The sequence below is a fragment of the Staurois parvus genome, unplaced genomic scaffold (genome assembly GCF_062004578.1).
Source record: "Staurois parvus isolate SC_StPar_1 unplaced genomic scaffold, SC_StPar_1.0 ptg000136l, whole genome shotgun sequence".
Lineage (NCBI taxonomy): Eukaryota > Metazoa > Chordata > Amphibia > Anura > Ranidae > Staurois > Staurois parvus.
This window is the reverse complement of record NW_028317932.1, coordinates 8,404,620-8,422,562: the sequence shown is the minus strand read 5'-3', so window position 1 is coordinate 8,422,562 and position 17,943 is coordinate 8,404,620. Positions and strand designations below refer to the sequence as shown.

The window sequence follows — 17,943 nt, the reverse complement described above, 5'->3', positions numbered from 1 at the left end:
TTTTGAAATAATGATACATTAATAGGGAGATATGTAAACCACAGCAACTGTAAGCCACTGTTCAAACCCCTTGTTTTCCTGGGGTCAAATGTTATGATATCAGAATTAGGGTTTAATTTACAGATCGATTTAGGCCTTCATTAAAAAAAAAAATAATAATAATAATAAAATAATAAAATAACATTGCCTCAGAGAAAAGCCTGTGCTGAAGTGCTGGCAATGATATTATATGTTCAGGATCCAATTTAGTATGTTTAGTCTTTCAAAAACACATGGTCTGCTTTAGGTTTTTAGGAATTGTATTTATATTTTTGTTATTCATATCAATAGTACAAAAAAGCAGTGCCGCAGAGTTCCTGGCAAACTGCACTGCAGTCTGACCACTGAAAGATGAAGGTCATAATTTAATTACAGTTATTTTTAATTCAGTATATTTAGTGGCACACAAAGATCGCATTACAAGTCTTGACAGGGTGATAGAGAACTATTATTATATTAATATTGGGCTTTCTTTTTCCGACAGGTTTTCTTCAGTGTTGTGATGAGCAGCTATTGTATTGGTCAGGCATTTTCCCACCTTGAAGCCTTTTCTATAGCAAGAGGGGCAGCGTTTGGTATATTTAAAGTAATTGATCAGGTAATGTATAACAAATTGGATAATTCATACTAATTTGATAATTTTGGTAGCAGTTTGACGAAGTATTTATGTAGTGGTAATACCTGAGCTATGCATGGGATACCACATGTGATTATATGTGGAGGACAGCTGAAAGTTTTTTCAGCCTTCTACATAATCTACTGACTTGGGAACTTTACATATTCTCTATTGAAAAGGAACCTTCCACTGGCTGTATTAAAATCACAGAATTTCCATGCCCAGATTCAACCTCATTTGCCAGCATTCTTCCTCTATACCAGTGGTTCTCAACCTGTGGGTCGCGACCCCTTTGGGGGTCGAACGACCCTTTCACAGGGGCACCTAAGACCATCGAACAACACATTTCCAATGTGTAAAGAGTAAATAATTTTATGGTTGGGGGTCACCACAACAGGAGGAACTGTATTAAGGGGTCGCGGCATTAGGAAGGTTGAGAACCACTGCTCTATACCATGCCTTTATAATTATTTGCATGAGGTGAATATTGGCACATACTGTGTATACGAAGGTCTTCAACTAAAATCCTCATTTGCAATGTAGCAATGTGTTCTGTTAGAAGCAAACAGGATCAGATGTGGTCAATTTCCATATGAATCCATGGCAATAAAAATCAACGATTCGCCAGACAACCATAGTTAGTGATATACTATCAAATATATTCCAAAGACAATTGAGTAACAACTAAGGAAATAACCCTACAGGATCTAGAAAGTTGCACATTTTAGCCTGGTGCACAGCTGTAAGGTCATTTCCCCTTACAAGGCCAGGCAAAGGATGAATCGGCATCATAACTCTAAGCATCCAATGAAGGTATTCACCCAAAATAGGTCAACATTTCTGAGGTGTTCTGACATCAGCTCTGTACAGAGTTAAACCATTCTGACCTTTTTTTGCCGTTAACTCTTTGTCCCAGTTTTACTTCCTCCACAAAATTTATAGGCATGTTTGTTGATCATTGATATTACTTCATCCAATGTCTGCCAAATCTGAAAAAGAAAGAACTGAATTAAAGGAGAACTATGACCGAAGCTTTTTTGGCTCTACTGCTCCTATGGATCACAAGAGTGCAGTTCATTCTGCACTCCTGTGACCCGTTTTCAGTCAACATCAAACTTACTCGACCTCAGCTGGTCCAGGTAAGTTGAGATCCATTTAAATGCCTGGACCAGCAGCTGGCTCAGCATTCCAGCTCCCACCCTCTCCACAGCCAGGCGCTGCAGTGAGTGCTGGAGGGGCAGAGCAGAAAGCCAGTGACTTACAGTCACTATCTCTCTGCTCACTTAAGGCTGAGAATCGAGAGATCAGTGGCCTTTGAACACTCAGTTCTCAGTCTTAAAAGTGGCAGGGGACAGATGCAGCATCGGACCGATGCTGCATCCACCTAGGTGAGTATAATTTGTTTCTTTTTAAACCACATATATTTCTCTTTTAACCACTTGCCATCCACCTGCTGTTTATAAACGGCAGGACGGTGGCACTCCAGGGGCGGGTTGCCGTTCATAAACGACAACTGCCATTTCTAGCTGTGTGCGCTCCCTGGGAGCGCGCATCACTGCAAACACACAGTGAAACACTGATCGTCGGACGGGACCTCTGTGCGAGGTCCCAATCATGTGATCACTGATTGGCCAGTCAGTGATCACATGCAAAGTAGTAAGCAAGATGTCACTTGTGACATCATTGCTTACTACGTGTGAAATCTGTGAATGATCACAGAGATCACATGGTACAAGGCTATTCACAACAGCCTTGTACCATGTGACAAGCTGTGACCAATCACAGCTCACTCAGTAGTTCTCAATGGCTGCAAGAATGCAGACAGAGAGAAAGAGAAATGATTGCTTTTACATCCTATATGGGTGTAAAAGCAATCACTGTAAAAAAAAAAAAAAATCTTTATCACCCCCAAGTAGTACAGTATCACCATAGTGACACTGTACTGCTAGGGTGACAGTATGTAAAAAAAACATACATTTTATAAAAAAAATAAAATAAAAATGTAAAACAAATGTTTAAAAATTATAATTTTTGGTTATAAACTAATTTGGATTTTTTTTTACTAAAAAGATAACGGAATACATTTTGGCCAAGATTTATGATGAAAGATTATTTATTTGCAAAATTTTTTAAGAAAAACACTTTTTTTTCAAAATGTTTGGACTTTTTCATTTACAAGCAAAAAAAATTAAAATCCCAGCGGTGAATAAATACCACCAAAATAAAGCTTTATCTGTCTCAAAAAAATGGTAAAAAATTCATATGGGTACAGTGTTGCATGACCACGCAATTGTCATTCAAAGTGTGATAGCGCTGAAAGCTGAAAATTGCCCTGGACAGGAAGGGGGTAAAAGTGTCCAGACAGGAAGTGGTTAAAGCACATAGTATAACTTTACTATAGTTGTGTTCAGTAATTTGCAAAAATGACTGCAGTAGCTCTGATCCTTCATATCACAGTCCCATTCTTGTATCAGTGTCCTCAGTACCCCTGAACATCACAGCCCCTTCTTTGCATTACATACTCCCCTTTGCATCAGTGTCCTCACACCTCCTCTTATATCACAGCCCCCCTCCACATCACAAACCCCCTTCACATCAGGACCCCTCTCTTTTCATCACAGCCCCCCCTCTTTCCATTTTACATCATGGTCCCCCCCCCCCTTACATCAGTCACCATTTCACAGAATTGTCCTCAATTTCCCATTAGATCTCATTCCCCCTTCACAGCATTGTCCCCCAGCCCCTTTAACAGCACACCCTTCCCCCTTCACAGCAGTGTCCTAACCCCCTTCACATCAACTCCCCCCACCCCCTTCCCTTCTCAGCAGTGTCCTAGCCCCTTTTACAGTCCTACCTTGCACAGGGTGGAGGGCGAGAGGCGCAGCTCTCAATGGAGGGCTGGAGCTGCCCAACTTTTTAAGTTAGCAATGTGGTAATCAGTTGCTAGGACCGATTTGTGTCCTAGCAACCAATGTCCCCTGGTTAAGTTGAAAAGTTATTTGGGCAATTCCTGTTCTCCATCCAGAGCTGCCATGCCACCTGCCTTCCTCTTTGCTCCCTGCTGAGAAAGGCAGTGGCAGCAGGGAAGAAGAGCCAGCAAAGGGATCTATACAATGCAGGGTAAAATAGAAAGACCAGGTCTGGATGGGACTGTCACTCCGTCCGGATCCAGACTGAAGTCAGAAATTTAGTTATGCCTGCTATAAAGGATAATTGTTAATTCACACTGGTCAGGTCTGTTGTGTTGCATTTAATGCACACATGTTAATGTACAGTATGTTATGTTCTACATTAACATATGTTACAGCAGCCTATTTATTTGATTTGGCTGCCTAACGTACTTGAATGACCTAAAATCATATATTTTTTGTATTCCAGTGCAAATGTCTTCCAATACTGAAAAAATTGAATTAACACAAGTAGTATAACCTTACCATAGTTATATTCTGCGATTTACCCTAAAGGATAAAGGCCCATTCACAGTGGTCGGGTCCATTGGTCTGCCTTTAGTGCACATGTTAGCACACATTAGTCTCACAATAACATGGGTTACAGCAATCCATTTATTTGAATGGGCTGCCTAACATACCAGAATGACCTAAAATCTTACCTGCTGCATTTTTGTATCGCAGCACAATGCACATTTTCACAACACAGTGACTGTGTAAATTTAATACAATTAATCTTTAAATAACTCCAAGCCCACAATATTTCCCTACCCTCTGCCCTACACTTACCTATCCACAATCCTTAGAAATCTTTATTGTGCTGCCTGATTAGAGCTGCACAGCCTCTTCACGTAAAGTCTCCCAGCTTCAACGTGCATGCTTTGTAGAATTCTAATTCATTTCCATGTAAAGACTGTCCACCATTAGTCCCAATAAAAGTAAAGTTATCCTTTATAGCAGATAGTTAACATTTTGCCTCTCTCTGATGGTTCCAGACATCTGCAATTGACAGCTTTTCAATGGAAGGATACAGACCAGATATTATGAAGGGGAACGTGGAATTAAGAAATATCCATTTTTGTTACCCATCACGTCCAAATGTTCAGGTAAAATAATCAAGCTCTTTTTTAAACTTTGTACATCACACTGATTTCACAATATATTGTAGTTATGAGGATTTCCATAGGCACCAGTTATCTTAGTTCCAGAGAATGTAAACAAAATAGTATATTTCGTTATGCAATACTAATGTCTTCCACATAAATATGCTCAGGCAACCTAGTGAAAGAAGAATTCCCGGAATGGTATATTTTTTACACAGTTACACATTGTGAACACAGGAGGTTGGCTACTTGGCATGGTCGCCACTCAGAGAATGCTTTGCATTTTCTGAATGAATGCAGTGTTCTTTGATTGGATGAGGTGGAGAGGTGGGGGATGACATCACCACTTTGTCCAATTAGAGAATGCTTTGCATTCATTTAGAAAAAGTGTCCAGGAAGATTGGCCAGATTTGGTATATACTGTACATAGTTACATTGGTCCAAGATGGATGTAAAAACATACCATGCCTGGAATTCATCTTTAAGATAGAGATTTTTTTCTTTGTCATTTTTCTCTTACATACACAGCTGTAAGCTTGTCGAAGCTTGGTCTTAATATTTTATTCATCTTTTTAATTTTCATGTGAATAAATAGGTGCATTATGAAACTTGTAGTACTTAGATTTTGTTTAACTGGAAGCACTTTAAATTTTTCATTCTTCAGGTTTTAAAAGGACTTAATTTATTAGTGAAATCTGGGAAAACAGTGGCACTGGTCGGCCAAAGTGGATGTGGTAAAAGCACCATAGTACAGCTGTTGCAGAGACTGTATGATCCACAAGAAGGAGAGGTAAATATATCAGTTTATTTCCATAGGATTCATTAAAAAACTTCCAATGGCTGAGGAAATCTCATCTAGTACCATGTATTCCCTGCATATTCTATGTTATTATTATTAATTTTTTTTTCAGATTTTAGTTGACGGCCATAATATACGGTCGCTGAATGTCAGGCACTACAGAGAGTTAATTGGCGTCGTCAGCCAAGAGCCAGTACTGTTTGGAACAAGCATTAAAAACAACATAAGATTTGGACGAGAAAATGTGACTGATGAAGAAATTGAGAAGGCAGCTAAAGAAGCCAATGCATATGACTTCATCATGGGCCTGCCTGATGTAAGTGTCTCTCAATAATTTAAATTTGTTTTTTTTTGGACTATTCCAGCCTTGAGTTTGCTTAAAGCATACTTTAAATCCTCTTTGCAGCAGGCCTTGTCTTCCCCCTTGCTGCTGGCTAGGCAAGGTAAAGAGCATATTAATAGTGTTGAAATACTTACTTATAACCAGGATCAGATCCTTCTGGGTACAGGTGGTAATCATTTTCCATGCCACTTCCTGCTTACAGCCACTGCTTAGGACAAAATCTGTGTAACTGATTGGACCTGTTGGAAAATAAATCTCCTCACTCTGCTAGTACCACTCATGCATGGTCAGCACCAGGTGATGATCACTCCAGTCCCTGTATTCATGCAAGTCATTTGGATATGGGCAGATATCTCTCTTACCATATACTGTATGTCCATCTGTAGTGAAACGGGGAACATGATTGCATTTCCCAGCTTACTATATTATTTTATATTTTTTTCACACTCTAGAAATTTGAAACGCTAGTTGGAGAAAGAGGAGCTCAGCTAAGTGGTGGCCAGAAGCAAAGAGTAGCCATAGCTAGAGCCTTGGTCCGCAATCCTAGGATACTCTTACTGGATGAGGCCACCTCCGCCCTTGATACAGAGAGTGAATCCATCGTACAGTCTGCTCTAGATAAGGTAATGCAGCTTTGGGGGTCATGAGCCAAATAGAGTGGTTAATATTTTTTTTAATTACATCAGCTAAAAACCTGTTTAACAACAATATGGATTGACTGCATATTTTAATTTTAATAATATTATTATATCTGACTCCTGGGCCACCTAGCAGGAGCACAACTAAAATACCAAGAGCACCACTTACTGGTTGGATGGTCAAGTTGAACCTACTCAGCTTCACTGTGGTTAACAAACCTCTCACTCTGGTATTCTGCTTCCTGTCATATACTCTCCAAACATGTTTGAGGGCTCACAAGTGTAACATTTTGTTACTGTAAAAGATATGAATATTACAATGTGATTTTTTTAGGCCAGTGAGGGTCGTACAACAATTGTCATTGCTCACCGCTTGAGCACAGTGTGGACGGCAGATGTTATTGTAGTGTTGGAGAATGGGACTATCGCTGAACAGGGAACTCATATGGAATTAATGGAGAAGAAAGGAATATATCATTCACTAGCAACAGCTCAGGTACAGTTATGTGTGACCAAAAATGTATATGTAATGTTATTTCAACTACTAAGCAATACATACAAAGGTATGTCAAGTAATACTTTGATGGTATTTGCTTGGTCATCTGTGAGTGTCCAGTCCTCCTGGTGATCCTTATTTCACCAGAAACCCTTATCTTCTGTTCAGTGCATGTGGGAAAGTTTCTGTAAGGGTCCTTTCACACGGGCGTTCCGTTTTTTTTCTTCAGTTCAGTCACATTTTAAAAAAAAACGGACGAGTTTACAACTATTTTTTCATCCGTTTACATCCGTTTTTTCATCTGTTTTTTAAACTGTGTTTCATCCGTTTACATCCATTTTCATCCGTTTACATCAGTTTTTCATCTGTTTAGATCCATTTACATCCATTTTTCATCTGTTTACATCTATTTTGGTCCGTTTACATTCGTTGACATCCGTTTTTCGTCTGTTAGGGGTTTTTTTTGCAGAGGAAAAATAGGGTTTTCTTCCATTCAAAAAAATGGATGTTAACAGACGTGGACATTAACGGATGTAAAAAGATGTTCATCCATTTACATCCACAAGTCCATACTTGGGGGTCCGTTTTTCATCCGTAACGGACAGATGAAAAACAGACATATGGAACGCCCGTGTGAAAGGGGCCTTTCTGAACATTCAGTGTAAATCAGCTAAATACATTCCAGATGCATCAGAACTAAAGGTGTGCATAACCTACAGTTATTTTTTTTTCTTTTTTACAAAATAGCTACAGCATAAGTAGAAAAGCTTGTCCACTGCCAGCATGCTGCAGAGAAGGGCATCTGGTCTCCATATGGAAACAGTGGTCTTTCTGCAGAGGTCACACACACCCTATACATAACTCTGCAACTTGGAGGGCTCTAGCTCTGACTCAGGGGGCCCATCTACGTAGAGAGCAAGAGTCTTCTTTTGCAGTATGCTGGCAGGGGACATGCTTTTCTACTCAGACTGAGGCATCTATGTAAATAAAACAAGTACAAGATATAAGAATTTTAATACAAAATAAGGGAATGTTACCATGATTGGAGCAGTCAGAATCTGAAGCTAGAAGCTGATTGGTCAGTGTGCACAGCTACTGTAAATTCTGTCTGATTAAGTTTCAGTAAATTCACCTTTTTGTTTTGATGCATGTGAAATGTATTTACCTGCCTTAAACAGGAAATTCATTTGGGCTTTAAATCCCATGTTTCATGACAGGTGTCTTTTAGGAGGATTGGCTGTCTGCCATTTGGAATCCCCATGATTTCAGCCCACAATATACAACATAGTAGCCTTTCTTTCAATAGATGACAGATTAACTTTAAAAGATAAGACTCAAGCTGATAAAAAAGTATACCCTGAATATGTATGTATATACTGTATATATATAAAATTGTTGATAAAATACTCACTGCATGATTAAAAACAAACTATTGCACTTATTTTATTTTCCAGTTTATACAAGTAGAGGAGAATAATGATAAAGAAGACACAAATAATGAAGAAACACATGGATTACCCTCTGTGCCAACGTCTCCAAAGCACAAAGCCACAGCTCCGAATAACATCACCGAGGAAAAAAAAGAAGAGGAAAATGAAGCCGATGAGGTTTGGTTTTACTCTGATGCTTTTAAGGAAACCGGTATAGAAATGTGTAGGTCCATCTTTAGTACCTTCTGAGTTCATGACCAGTAACAAATAAATAGTGGGTGCAGGGTCTCAACTGTCTCCAAATCTCCAAATTCCATTTTTTTATTTTTTTTTACTGCTGTGATCTGACGTCTGCTAGAGGGTGGCTATGTTAGTCCTCCATGGTCCCACAGTATGTTGGAAAATAGTTACCAGCTCTTGCTTGCTTCCGAGATGGACTATGGGATTTGCGCTGTGCATAGAGGAGTGCACATGACCGCAACTAATGTGCACTGCTCATTCCAGAAGTTCAGGAGCTAACAGAGGACGTTACAAGGAGGCAGAAAAAAAACAGCAAAAAACAATTTCCTGAAAAATAGATAACAGGGCCATTGAGTTCAGATGTTTATGGATTTAAATTGAGAATAAGGATATCATTTAGTGTCATTTTAGGCTAGGTTCACACCTGTGCAGGTGATTGCCGCTGAAGGACCACATCTGTTCCCGCACGGCCGCATAGATATGAACCTGGCCTTAATGAAACAAATAAAAAAAATAACAACGACAATTTAAAAAATAAAGCCAATTGGGCAGCAACCAAAGAAAATAGAAATTACACAGCATTGGCTTCAGGAAGTACACTCCTACTCCCCTCCACACTGATCCTGTAAATGTGTTTATTCTGCTGGGGATTATACAGAAAAAGTAAAAGTATATGTAAAGGCTTTTTGTAATGCTGGATATAGTGGTTTGGGGTTAGACCCTTTGTCAAATTTGTACAACCCCTGGCAAAAAGTATAGAATCACCTCTCTTGGAAAATGTTCATTCAGTTGTTTAATTGTGTAGAAAAAAAAAAATCACAGACATGGCTCAAAACTATTTTCATTTAACATTCCAACCATCTGGCTTTAAGAAACACTTTAAAAAAATTAAAAAGGAAGAAAACTGTATTAAATTACATCTATGTTTGCAGATCAAGCAGAGGAAAACATTGTGGAATCACTCAGTTCTGAGGAAAATATTATGAAATCACCATGTACAAACTAGGGGACCGCCCACAGTACATATACTGCGACAAAGCGGCCCCTGTGTGCAGGATCACGTATATGAATGTGATCCTGCATTTTCAGGTAGGGGGCACACACGAGGCGCGTGACTGCCCTACCCGCGCCACCAATCATGGCCCAGGGAGTCAATCACAGGGTCCCGGCAGGTGATTATCCACTGGAGCCCAGTGAATGCCGCCAAACACTGACATGGAGGATGGCTGCATTGTTTACAATGCAGCTCTCCTCCCTGTCAGTTTGGGCACACTGCTTGGGATGGTTGAGCACAGCCGTCCCGTTCAGTGTGCTTACAGTGAAGCACACACCCCCCTGCCCCGTGGTAAAACACTCCCATCACATAGTTAACCATTTGATCACCTCTCATGGTTAACCCCTTCCTCCCCAGTGCCATTAGTACAGTGTCAGTGCTTTTTTTTAGCACTGATCACTGTATTGGTGTCACTAGGGATGTCAGTGACCCCAAGTCAGTTCCCCCCAGTATCAGAATATCGGCCGCAGTCCCGGCATAAGTTGCTGATTGCCGCCATAAGTCGATGATCGCTGCTATTATTAGTATAAAAAAAATCCAGTATCTATACCGCCATTTGTAAACGCTATAACTTTCACGTAAACCAATTAATTTACACGTATTAGGATTTTTTTTAGCAAAGATATGCAGCACAATACATTTTGGTCTAAATTTATGACGAAATTTGATTTTAAATTTTTTTACTGGACATGTTTTATAGCAAAAAGTTCAAAATATTGTTTTTTTTTCTCAAAATTGTCGGTCTTTTTTTTTATAGCGCAAAAAATAAAAAACACACAGGCGATCAAATACCACCGAAAGAAAGCTCAATTTATGGAGAAAAAAGGACATAAATTTAATTTTGGAGCAAGATTGCATGACCGTGCAATTTTCAGTTAAAGTAATGCAGCGCCGTAACACAAACCTCTTCTGTAACCGCTTCCTGACCACCCTATAGCAGAAATACTGCTACAGGGCGGCACGGGTGCGCAAAATCACATATATATATACGTGATTCACGCTCCTGTGGTTTTCACGCCCCTCCCAGATAGCGTCAGATTGCCCTTCAGTACACCAGTCATCACGTTTAACCCCTTGATTGCCAGGAACACGCTCATATGCAATGAACCTCCATTGCTAATATAGTGTCTGAATGGATCAATATCTTTGATCAGATCAGCACTATACCAGCGTTCACATTAGTATAGTGTTCCCAAAAACGCAGCGTTAGCAGGATCAGCCCCGGCACCTGCTAGTGCCTGCATTTAGCCCCTACGCTTAACCCCCCCAGCAGGTGCAGTGTCAGTAGGTCACTGTCACTTGATACATCGCACACAAATCCGCAGTGTTTGCAGAATCAGGCCTGATCTCTGTTATCACTTGCCGGTAAATTTTTATGACTCTCATATGCAGCAGAGTGCCAGTACTAGTGCCGCTCTACCTTTTGGTGAACTGGCGAGCACCAGCGGACTAGTACATCTTGGTCTTTCACATACCAGCACTGCAGTATCACTTGGTGGCGTTGCGAGTCCCATAAGTGCAGTACAACCTGGTGCGGTGGCGAGCACAAGTATTGTCCTGCAACCACCAAGAATTCGCACATAACTAAATTTGAGTTTACTATATATTTTTTATAGCCAAAAATTTCGGTCTTTTTTTGTTTATAAAATAAAAAGCACACAGGTGATCAAATACCATCGAAAGAAATCTCTATTTGTGTGAAAAAAAGGACGTAAATTTCGGTTGGGTACAGCATTGCACGACCGCACAATTATCAGTTGAATTAATGCAGCGCTGAGTAGCAAAAAGAGGCATGGTCATTAAGAGGGGTAAATCCTCTGGAGAGCAAGTGCGTACTTTGCAGTTCTAAAACAAATATCTACATCAGATTACATCTGCAAGTTAGTCTACAGTTAAAAAGAGTGCTTGCACACCTTGATGAGCTGTTGCATCAAATTGATTGACATGAATCATGGCTCCAATATGAGAGATGTCAGTTGAAACTAAGGAGAGAATTATAAAACTTCTTCAAGAAGGTAAATCATCACGGAATGTTGCAAAAGATGTTGGTTGTTCCCAGTCAGTTGTGTCTAAAATCTGGACCAAGTACACATCAAATGGGAAGGTTGTAAAATGGAAGCGTACTGGTAGACCAAGGAAGACATCAAAGCGTCAAGATAGAAAACTTAAATATGCCTTGAAAACAAAAAATGCACAACAAAACAAATGGGCAGAAACTGGAGTCAATATCTGTGACCGAACAGTAAGACATCGCCTAAAGAATATGGGATTTACATACAGAAAAGCCAAATGAAAACCATCATTAACACCGAAACAGAAACAAACAAGGCTACAGTGGGCTAAAGAAAAGCTATCATGGACTATGGATGACTGGATGAAAGTGATATACAGTGATGAATCAGGAATCTGCATTGGTCAGGGTGATGATGCTGGAACGTTTGTTTGGTGCCGTTCCAATGTAATGTATAAAGACGACTACCTGAAGAAAACATGCAAATTTCCACAATTATTGATGATATGGGGTAGGACAGAGAAGATGACAGTCATTAAATCTTCAATAAATGCACAAATGTATATTGAGATTTTAAACACTTTTCTAATTCCATCATTTCAAAGGATGCTTTGCGATGATGACAATTTTTCAGGATGATAATGCATCTTGCCATAGAGCAAAAGCTGTGAAAACTTTCCTCCAAGAAAGACATATAGGGGTTTATTTACTAAAGCTGGAGAGTCCAAAATCAGACTCCCTTCTGCATAGAAACCAATCAGCTTCCAGGTTTCATTGCCAAAGCTTCATTGAACAAGCTGAGGTTAGAAGCTGATTGGTTTCTATGCAGAAGGGAGTCTGATTTTGGACTCTCCAGCTTTAGTAAATAAACCCCATAATGTCAATGGCATGGCCTGCAAATAATCTAGACCTCAAACCAATTGAAAATCTATAGTGGAAATTAAAGAGAATGGTCCATGACAAGGCTCCAACCTACAATGCTGATCTGGCAACTGCAATAAGAGAAAGTTGGAGCCAGATTGATGAAGAATATGGTTTGTCGATAGTTAAATCCATGCCTCAGAGAATTCAAGCTGTTATAAAAGCCAAAGGTGCTGCAGCAAAGTACTAGTGGTGTTTTTTTTTCATAATTTTTTCCTCAGAATTAAGTGATTCCATATTTTTCTCCTTTGCTTGATCTGCAAAAACAGTTGCAACTGACTACAGTTTTATTTTTATTTTTATTTTTTTAAGTGTTTCTTAAGGCCAGAAGGTTGGAATTTTAAATGAAAATGGTTTTGAGGAATGTCTGCGTGTTAATAATTTTTCTTTCTACACAATTAAACAATTGAATGAACATTTTCCAAAAGTGGTGATTCCATACTTTTTGCCAGGGGTTGTATTGCTATCTGTATTCCCACTCTGTATATTATCTCTGTAGGTAACCATGGACACCATTGGAAGTGAGGAGAAATCTGAAAACCTGAATTGTCATCAGAACAAGAGGTGAAGGAGAAATCTCCAATGCCAACACTTGTTCCTGTGACAACTTCCTAAAATGGGAATTCTGGTCACTTTGGAGAGATTTACTTATTTTCCTGTTGCATCTGCACGGCATAAAGTGATGGTAAATTGACCCAGCTGGACACAGACAACAAAAAATAACTCAATAAGGATTTTAAACTTTACCTACTCTATATAAATCTAAAAAATAAACTTCTAGTATCACATACAGTACAGTGAATTTTGAGTCTCTGTCTATTAGCAAAAAATGTATAGTAACATCCATGTGTTTATTTTTAGAAAGATCCTCCAAATGTTTCATTTTTCAAGCTTTTAAAATTAAACCAATCAGAGTGGCCTTACATTTTGGTTGGAACATTGGCATCATTGATCAATGGAAGCGGTCATCCCCTGTTTTGTATTTTTTTTGCCAAAATTATAGCTGTAAGTATTTCAGGAAGTTCTGCTGCAATAGCACTGTTTGCTTTTTTCATCATTCCCCTATGATATACTGTGCACAAACTTACTTTATAGATAAATTTAATCTCCTCTTTTGATAGCTCTTTGGGATTGATGATCCAGATACAATAAAACGAGAGTCTGATTTGTACTGTATCGCCTTTTTAATCATCGGACTTTTATCCTTTGTCACTAACTTCCTGCAGGTAAGATGCTGCTTTTCAGTTAGCACTGTTATATTGAATGAATACGCAGCTGCTACTGGTATGCTGCTTGTGCATAGGCTAATTACCCTCCTGTCACTGTATGCTGCCCCTCCGGCTTCAATTCTTTCTGAGCCACTCACCTAGAATAAAGTAATAGCAAGCAAGGTGCCTCTAAGTGCAGTATGCAGCAGTTTATTGAATAGTAAAGGTTAAAAGCACTTACAAGATAGTAGTCAGATAAAAGCTCATTAGGTATAATGCCAGGGAGACACACTGAGCTGACCAGCAGTAGTGAGTGTGGTGGAACGCATGGGCAAGATGACCGCCATACTTCCAGGAGAGGAGTGGAACGCACACGCCAGATGTGAAGTCAAGAGGGCGGTAACACATTTTTGAGCATGCACAGACACTCCTTCCTGAGACCTTAAACTCCCTTGATAGGAGCCACTACGTATAGTAAGCAGGGGCGGGAACTGGAATAATTAACAAAGTGACCAATCACAATGGGTACATTGAAATGCTGATGTCCCTCGTGGTTTCTAGGAGTGTACACAGGGAGAGTTGCAACAAAAGTGATAATAAAGGCTCAGTTTAAAAGAAAAAACAAGTGTATCATGCTTACCTGCTCTGTGCAATGGTTTTGCACAGAACAATCCCAATCCTCCTCTTCTTGGGTCATCCGCTGGTGCTCCTGGCTCCTTCTCCCTGCTACTTGCTGTGGGGGCAATCTTGCATGCTTCCTCCTGAGCCCCGCTCTGTGTGTCTACAAGACACACAGAGCACAGCTGGACACCCCCCCCCCCCCCCCCACACACACTCTTTCTTCACTGGCATTGAGCACCACTGCTGTGTCTCAGCCAATAAGGAGAGAGAGACTTGGGAGAGCCGCTGCTCTTTAGCACATCCAGATCCTGCTCAGGTAAGTATTAGGGGGCTGTGGGGGGAGATGCACACAGAAGGCTTTAAAGCATGCATGAAGGTTATAAACCTTCAGACTCTACAACCATTCTCACATCGTGGGAAGCTCTGCCTAATAGAATTAATCTACAGACTGTAGTCATAAAAGTGAAAAAAAGTGATAAAAAGAAGCTGAACTGAGCTATTTTCCACTCTTATTACTATAGGGCAGTGAGGTGCTGCTCAACTCTGGTTCTTACGGCTGTGAACATATTTTCAGTTCTCCTTTTAGATGCACAGGTGAGATAGTGCTATGCAAATAACGAAATAATCATTTATTTACTAAATGATAAGTCCACCGTTTTGCAAAAGATTAATAAGTGCACATATATTTGCAGAAAATGTGCATTTATCATTTTTTGCTACTGAGCCTGCAAAGAACTGCAACCACGATCAGACAATCTTGGGTGCAATGCTGGGTCCTGCAGGCTCTTCCATTTGCTCTGTGTCCATACTGAAGAAAAGACTTTCAGTTAGAAAGCTGGAGGAAGTGTCAATGGGCTACGAGTGCGGTAATCACCACACTGCAGGTCAGGAACGTGCTCAATTTTGCAAGTCTTGACCTGAACATGTAGGAACCTAGGCTTCAAATAGGTGTAACATGGTCTTAATTGTTGAGGTAGCCTTTGCCTATGCTGTGCCCCTACATGGTAATGAGAAAATCTTGTTCTGCAGATTGGCCTTGAGAATTAAAGCTGAGCACCACTGGAATAGCAGACCTGCTATTTAGAAATCTAATCTTCATTTTCCATAGGAATCCATAAAATCTGGCATATTTCCGTGAAAAGTTTTAAAGGACAGTAATAACATGTAGCTGCCTATAGGAATAATATTGCATTTTGGAAACATTTCCTATGACATTTATTTGCTAGCTAGACACAAACATGCTAAATAACTATGAGCTGAGCAAACAGCAGGCATGTTCCTTGCATTGCATTTGCTGTCAGGACCATATACCTTTATGGTTTGTTCCATCTTATGTGTTTGTAGGTATTACTGTGTCATTAGTTGTTATGATCTTTTGCACTACCAGAGCATTCTTTTTGTGTTACATAAGAGTTATTTCCAGCAATAATGTAACATGGTAAAGCCTCCTTAGAACAGAAGGTTTTCACAGGTCCCATTCTACTACATATCCCAAAAATGTAAGGATTAATCCTCATTTCAGGAAAGTGGGCAGTGCCATAATTACTTAATGTTCCTGACTATGTATCTAGGCCAGCTGGTGTATAGCACAGATACAGCCTAATGTTATAGAACTGTTTATACCAAACTGCGTGCAACTGTTCCAGACCTGTTAGCCATCATCAGTGCAGTGTGTGAAAAGAACGTCTTTAAATTATTTTCAACAGTTGAAAGTTTCAACTTTCCTTTTGTTTCTTGTTGATCACTATACGCATTATTGGAATTAAAACTTTCTAAATAATGAACCAAATGTTTTATTACAAATTAGGGCTTCATGTTTGGAAGATCAGGTGAAGTTTTAACTATGCGGCTGAGACACATGGCATTTAAAGCTATGTTAAGGCAGGTTAGTAACATTTCTGCATGTTGTAGTCTGTTTGTGTGTATGGTATTGTCAAAAACAGTTCTCCAGTCCATGACGTATTTTATTTGTAAAACAGGATATTGCATGGTTTGATGATGAGAAAAATAGCACTGGAGCTCTGACAACCAGACTTTCTATGGAAGCTTCACAAATCCAGACCGTAACTATTATTTTATTATTATGTATTTGTTATGCTAATTGTAGGCAAAGGGTTAGATTTACTAAAGGCAAATAGGCTGTTCACTTTTCAAGGGAATGCGACCCAGAACTTGGTGAATGAGGTGAAGTTCTGCTGACTTCTGTCATCCAATCATGTGTAAGCAAAAATATTTTTTTTTTATTTTGCTTGCATGTACAGTAAAAGGGTGTTATTTTCAAAGAACATTCACTAATCTCTGCAGCAAATTCCCCTGGCCTTGTTCAAACATTGTGGAAACATACACGTTCCAGTGCGTGTTACCGCAATGCGAGGCACTGTATATTACTTTCGATGGAGTGCCATTCATTCTGAATGCCACTCCAACACACCATAGCATAGCAGTACAATGCAAAGCAACACACTATTGCACGTTGTTAAAAAGGGTGCAGGTTCGATTTCTTGGCCACTGGGGTGTGTGCCACCCTTTCATTTTGAATGGATTGCCCGAGGCAGCACATAACCATGTGAAAAAAATGTGCAATAAAAAATAGAACACACTAGGATTCCTAAAGCTCAGGGCCGGAAATTACCAAATAAAGATAGTGACCCAATTATAAATAATGCTGACTCACATAGGTACAGTATATGTATGTGGTGTCCTCGGGACCCTAATCATAAATGGGAAAATAAAGAGAAAAGACCATGTATTGCATGGTAAGCCAAAATATACAAAAATTACACAAAAAATTACACAAGAAATTACCTCACCACCACCCAGGGGGAAAGAAAGTCAAGAGCAGAATGGCAAGATCAACCTGGACAGCACTAGGCATGCAAAAAGTCCCATAAAGATGTGATGAATAGTGGACCTGTGATGAATAGAATAGTCTCAAAAGTTGAACAAGATAGTGAAGATGACAAGCGGGTGGTGATATAGATGGCTCAAGAAGGTATGATGAGTACCAAGGACAGGATTCATGTATAAATCACATAAACACGAAAAGTGCATAATAATAAATCTAGATAAACATGATCCTTGATGCAACCATCAAAAAGAATTGGTATAATCCCTAGTATCAGGGTAAAAAGCTGAAAGTCATTCCTCAGATATCAAGTGATGTATGAAAGTATGACAGATCTCTCATCAAGAATATGCAGTTAGGCTTATAATGCAAAATGATGTAGAATACAACTCCTCAATATTGCAAGAGTGGTTAAATGATAGAAGGGAAATGGCAATATATGACATAATACGCCCACTATCCCAAGGGTCATTTAGACAGTCAATGATTGTCATATAGACATGTATCATACAGATGGCATAATAGCTTGGTGAAGCCCATAATATGCATAATATATAGAAGCCTTGAATACTTGAAGCACAAGGGGTTGTCAGGTGAAGACCCAGTTCAGTAAAAGTACACAAAAAATGCA

General features: G+C 39.5%; 1 protein-coding gene across 1 annotated transcript in view; it reads left to right on the top strand.

Annotated features, from left to right (window-relative positions):
• LOC149465936 (ATP-binding cassette sub-family B member 5-like) overlaps nt 1–17,943 on the top strand; it is an 88,127-nt gene that overhangs the window by 46,502 nt on the left and 23,682 nt on the right. Inside the window, exons 10-20 of the mRNA XM_089673162.1 lie at nt 524–637; nt 4,599–4,709; nt 5,371–5,496; nt 5,618–5,821; nt 6,301–6,471; nt 6,821–6,982; nt 8,437–8,589; nt 13,500–13,643; nt 13,760–13,864; nt 16,275–16,352; nt 16,447–16,530. Coding sequence (XP_089529288.1) covers nt 524–637; nt 4,599–4,709; nt 5,371–5,496; nt 5,618–5,821; nt 6,301–6,471; nt 6,821–6,982; nt 8,437–8,589; nt 13,500–13,643; nt 13,760–13,864; nt 16,275–16,352; nt 16,447–16,530 — 1,452 coding nt within the window. The remainder of the gene's footprint in view (nt 1–523; nt 638–4,598; nt 4,710–5,370; nt 5,497–5,617; nt 5,822–6,300; nt 6,472–6,820; nt 6,983–8,436; nt 8,590–13,499; nt 13,644–13,759; nt 13,865–16,274; nt 16,353–16,446; nt 16,531–17,943) is intronic.